Genomic DNA, 5,763 nt, shown 5'->3' with positions numbered 1-5,763 from the left:
ACTTCCTGTGGAGCATGCAGCAGCTAAGTACTGGAAGGATTAAGATTTTTTTAATAGAAGTAATTTACAAATCTGTTCAACTTTCTGGCATCAGTTGATTTAAAAAAAAAAAAATTATAAAATAATCCAGCAGAGTACCCCTTTTAAGGGTCACGTAGAGCACATAGGCAGCGTATTTTACACTGCGCGAAATACACTTTGTATTCTCATATGAGCAGACACACAGGCCTACCCGTGGCAGCCCTTTGTGCGCAGTGAGGTTCGCCCACCTCCAAAACTTGCGCGCACACAGGGCTGCCGCCTCCAAACCTAACTGCACACACAGGGCTGCCACCAAGTAGCCCTGTGTGTCTGCTCATATGAGGCTACACAGTGTATTTATGTCTGTGCAGCACAAAATATGCTGCATATACGCTGTGTGTGACCCTACCCTAAAGACTCATGCACAGGATAGGATATAAATAGCTGATGTTGGGGGGGTCTGACCGCTGGGACCGGACCCCAACTCTTAGTGAGGAGCGTGTGTCATCTACCAGTAGATGGCATGCACTCTATTCATTTCTATGGAAGTGCCAAAAAGACCAGAGTACAGCACTTACTTGGGCATCACCGGCGCTCCCATAGAAATAAATGGAGTGCGTGCTGTCTACCGGTAGATTACCTGCGCTCCTCACTGACAGCCAGGGTCCTGATCCAGAGATAGCAGGCGGGTGGTCTCAGCTGTCGGACTCCTGCGATTAGCTACTTATCCCCTATACTGCGGATAAGGGGATATGTTAGTTTTGTCTGGAGCGTAAGCAGAGCTGGACTACTGCCCGTTCTGCACAGGTCAGTGCGGAGAGAGATTGAGCTCACACTGGGCGCTACGGTCACTGTGACAACCATACGACGCCCAGCAAGTTCTGTGCGCGAGTTCCATTCATCGGAAAAGGGCTCATGCACAGAACATGTTGGGCATTGTATGGCTGCAACGGTAACTACCGTCTAGTGTGGGCACGCCTCACTTTTCACCGATCTGTGTGCTTTAAAGAGTTACTCTGCCCCTAGACATCTTATCCCCATTCCAAAGGGTAGGGGATAAGATGTCTGATCACGGGGGTACCCTGTGATCTCTGCTGCGGCACCCCAGATATCCGGTGCACTTCGCTTCGTGCCGGATGATTGCCGAAGTGGGGCGGAGGCTCTTGATGTCACAGCCATGCCCCCTCAATGCAAGTCTATAGGACGTCACGCCCCTCCCATAGACTTGCATTGAGGGGGCGTGGCTGTGACATCACGAGCCTCCGGCGCTGCATCTAATGCTCTAAACAAACGCTGGTTGCAGCAGGGAGATCGCAGGGATCCCCAGCGGCAGGACCCCCGCGATCAGACATCTTATCCCCTATCCTTTGGGTAAGGGATAAGATGTCTAGGGGCAGAGTACCCCTTTAAGGTTACGTTCACAACTACACAATTGAAAAATCCACAGCAAATTGGCAGTAGACCCATTGAAGTCTGTTGGGGGGGGGGGGGGGTGTCTTACCCCAACCATTAGTAAAGTAAGAAGTGCCAGGTCACACTCCGTTAAAGAAATATACACGGCCATTAGAGGGCGCCCTAGGACTCCTCCCCCCTTTTGGCTATGTGGAGGTTTAGAAAGTCAGACACCTCCTGCACAGTTTGTATTGATGCACTATGAAACTTTTTAGGCAGAACTGGTCCGCTCATAGCCGTACACAATAAGAAATGGGGGTCTTCGAAAAAAAAAAAATCACTGTGGACAGGACTGGGCAGCTAGAATCCCCCCATGGAAGATATGTTTGTGTGTGTATGGACAAGGACACCCCCCATAAAGACCAGTGGGGCCCCCAAAACACTCCAGAATACAAATAGGGCCACACTTAAGTGCTGACTTATTTTTCATGGGGGGTGTTCTTGGTTCTGATCTGCTGTGAATGGTTTACAGGAAATGCACTGTATATGTAAGTCTGTCTATGATTTTAAAAAAAGGGGTTGTCCAGTAAAATATCTTATCCCCTTATCCAGAGGGGGATTGGGTCTGAGCGCTGGGACATCCAAAATATATTTCACCGGACATCCCCTTTAACGTGTGTTCTAGCCATTCCTCTGTTATTCCTATTGGAAATGTATGATTTCCTTGACAACTATTATGTCACTACATGCGGAGAGTTTGCAACAGCTGGAGGCACCCTGTTGGGAAACACTGCCCTAGACTATCGAGATCTGGAGAGGTATTTGCCGGAAGCCCCATGCAAGTCTGTGGGACTTCCGGCAAAAAAAGTCTCCTGATGGCAATAGTCTAGGGTAGAAACACATCTTGCTATAAAGGCCAGGGCTACAAGATTCATTTTAACTATTGAGTGACCCCTGCAGTCTAAAGCAATACACTGAGTTGTATTCTATCTTCCAGGATAAAAAAAAATATACATTTCATCAAAAAACAGCACCACCCGTCTTCAGGTTATGTGCGGTATTGCAGCTCAGTACTATTAAAGGGGTACTCCGGCGCTAAGACATCTTATCCCCTCTATCCAAAGGATAGGGGATAAGATGCCTGATCGCTGGGGTCCCGCCGCTCCGGGGACTGATTCTAACGGGTTGCTGCGTGCAAGATCACGGGGGTCCCCAGCGATCAGGCATCTTATCCCCTATCCTTTGGATAGAGGGGATAAGATGTCTTAGCGCCGGAGGTGCTGTTTATGGAAGAAACTAGCTCTATTTTGTATTCCTAAATAACCCCTTTTAAAGGGGTACGCCACTGAAATTTTATTTTTATTTTTTTTTACCAACTGGTGGCAAAAAGTTAAGATTTGTAAATCACTTCTATTAAAAAATCTAAATCCTTCCAGTACTTATCAGCTGCTGTTATGATCCACAAGAAGTTCTTTTCTTTTTGAATTTCCTTTCTGTCTGACCACAGTGCTCTCTGCTGACACCTCTGTCCATTTTAGGAACTGTCCAGAGTAGGAGCAAATCCCTATAGAATACATCTCCTGCTCTGGACAGAGGTGTCAGCAGAGAGCACTGTGGTCAGACAATAAGGAAATTCAAAAAGAAAAGAACTTCTTGTGGATCATAACAGCAGCTGATAAGTACTGGAAGGATTAAGATTTTTTAATAGAAGTGATTTACAAATCTGTTATATATACATATATATTTTCCAGTGGAGTACCCCTTTAACATCAATACAGTATTATGTGGCAGTGAAGCCTTGTCCTTTATCAAACATTTTCAGGAGGAATAACAGAGGAATGGTACAATGCAGCATTTTTACTACTACTGAGTGCAATTGGGGGGGGAGTTGTCAGCAAACCAGCACTAATCTCTCCTCTGAATGGTCCCAGAGGGATCACCTGACCCCTCCCACAGCAGAGAGGTGAAGTGCGCCCCCTGCTGTGCATTCTAAATGTATCTCTCTGCTGTCCTGAAGTAACTGGAATAAAAACCATGAAATCTTAATATTGTGAAAATCGCTTTATTAAGTTGAGGAAATAAAGCTTTTTTTGTTTTTATTGAAAAAAAATGTCCCATTTGTTGAATGTCTCTATGCCCAACGTCTTACTTCGCTTTAGCGCCGCTCTTCTTCTTTTCTTGCTTCTCCTTGGCTTTCCGCCTCTCCCGGCCGAGCTGCCTGTACTTCAGCCTCTTGGGGTTCAGGCCGTACGCCCGCAGCCTCTGCCCGTTGAACTCTCGCCCGCCCAGGCGAAGCTTGTTACCTAACAGACGCCCGCCCTTTCTTTTCAGTTTCTTCTTCTGCTTGTCCTTCAACAACAGGTCTGTGACCTTGGCTTCAGCCGCCTTAACCAAAGAGTCCTTTTTCTGTTTCGGCAGGGCCTTCTCCGGTCGTGGAGTCACGTCTGGTGGGTTCTCCGCAGACGTTGTAGCCGCCTTGGGTGCTGGTTCGGGTTTTGGAGATATCTTCTGGGTAGCAGTTTCCACCTTTGGTGGAGTTGGTGATGCAGGAGCTGACGTTCGGGCCTTGGTCTTCTCCTCCTCCTCCTCCTCCTGGTTCTTTAACCTGTCCCGTCGTTTCTTCCCTACTTTATGTTTGGAAGTGGTGGGAGATTCTGAATCGTCGTCATTACTTTAGGGAGGGGAAAAAATAAATAAATATAAAAGGATATTTAAGGGGGGGTTGTCCAATGTAGACATCACATTCTGAGTTAAAGGGGAACTCTGGTACATAGGGGATAAGTTATCTCCCCCCCCCCCCCCCCACGATCAGACGCTTATCCCCCTATCCTAAATCAACTGGTGCCAGAAAGTTAGAAAGATTTGTAAATGACTTCTATTTAAAAATCTTAATCCTTCCAGTACTTAACAGCTGCTGTATGCTCCACAGGAAGTTATTTTCTTTTTGAATTTCCTTTCTATCTGACCACAGTGCTCTCTGCTGACACCTCTGTCCGTGTCAGAAACTGTCCAGAGCAGGAGAGGTTTGCTATGGGGATTTGCTCCTACTCTGGACAGTTCCTAAAATGGACAGAGATGTCAGCAGAGAGCACTGTGGTCAGACAGAAAGGACAAGACAAGAACTTTCTGTGAAGCAAATGGCAGCTGATAAGCACTGGAAGGATTAAGCTTTTTAAATAGAAGTAATTTATAAATCTGTTTAACCTTCTAGCAACAGTTGATTGTTTTCCAGCGGAGTACCCCTTTAAGCCCTATTTTCTGAGGACACAGTAAGACCATCTCACCTCTGAGACAAGGACTTCAAGATCTGCTGCTTCTTCCAGGTGTTCTGTCCCTTTTGGCTGAAGATACTTTGGTCGAACATGTCCTCCTTCTCAGATCTGTAACAAAGATTTTATTTCTTTACATTATTCACTATATAATCAGGAATTTTCTATAGAAACCACCCATAGGGGACAAGGCGGCTCTGGTGCCGTTGGCTGCTAACTCCTTGACCCGTGGTTTACAAACTGCGGCCCTCCAACTGGTGTAGAACGACAACTCCCAGCATGCTCAGGCTGTGATCCTCTGGTTCCCAGGATCCAATTCATGAACATTATGGACCTTATTTTTGGCCATTCATCTATCCACTTAGATTTACATGACCCCCTTTGCTCGTGGCTGAATACATCGCTTAAAGGGGAACTCCGTTGCTTAGCGTTTGGAACAAACTGTTCTGAACGCTGTAGCCGGGAGCTCGTAATGTGATAGCCCCTCATGACGTCACACCCCGCCCCCTCAATGCAAATCTATGGGAGGGGGCGTGACGTCATGAGCCTTCAGCGCTAAACCAACGCCGGGTGCAGCAGGGAAGATCGCAGGGGGTCCCCAGCGATCAGACATCTTATCCCCTATCCTTTGGATGTCTAGGGGCGGAGTACCCCTTTAATAACATCTTAAAAGACACCTATTCCATGCTGTATGCCACAACTCCCAGGGCACCAGAAGAGGGTGCACGTTTTTTTTTTTTTTTTTTTTAAAGGGGTTATCCAGAAAAAAAATAATTATCTATATATCATGTGGCTCCAGAAAGTTAAACAGATCTGTAAATTACTTCTATTAAAAAAATCTTAATCCTTTCATTACTTATGAGCTGCTGAAGTGCAGTTGTTGTTTTCTGTCTAAGTGCTCTCTGATGACACGTGTCTCGGGAACTGTCCAGAGTATAAGCAAATCCCCATAGTAAACCTCTTCTACTCTGTGCAGTTCCCGAGACAAGCAGAGATGTCAGCAGAGAGCAATGTTAGACAGAAAAGAACAACTCAACTTCAGCAGCTGATAATCATTGGAAGGATTAAGATTTTTTAATAG

General features: G+C 46.3%; 1 protein-coding gene across 1 annotated transcript in view; it reads right to left on the bottom strand.

Annotated features, from left to right (window-relative positions):
* Positions 1-3,068: 3,068 nt before the first annotated feature.
* Positions 3,069-5,763, bottom strand: part of KRI1 (KRI1 homolog) — a gene marked incomplete in the record, with an annotated part of 31,087 nt that continues 28,392 nt past the window's right edge. The window contains 2 exon segments of the mRNA XM_056570546.1: positions 3,069-4,084; positions 4,698-4,793. Coding sequence (XP_056426521.1) covers positions 3,559-4,084; positions 4,698-4,793 — 622 coding nt within the window.

This window comes from Hyla sarda, chromosome 4 (assembly GCF_029499605.1).
Source record: "Hyla sarda isolate aHylSar1 chromosome 4, aHylSar1.hap1, whole genome shotgun sequence".
Lineage (NCBI taxonomy): Eukaryota > Metazoa > Chordata > Amphibia > Anura > Hylidae > Hyla > Hyla sarda.
Note: the sequence above shows the minus strand (reverse complement) of the source record. Positions and strands in the feature narration are given on the sequence as shown.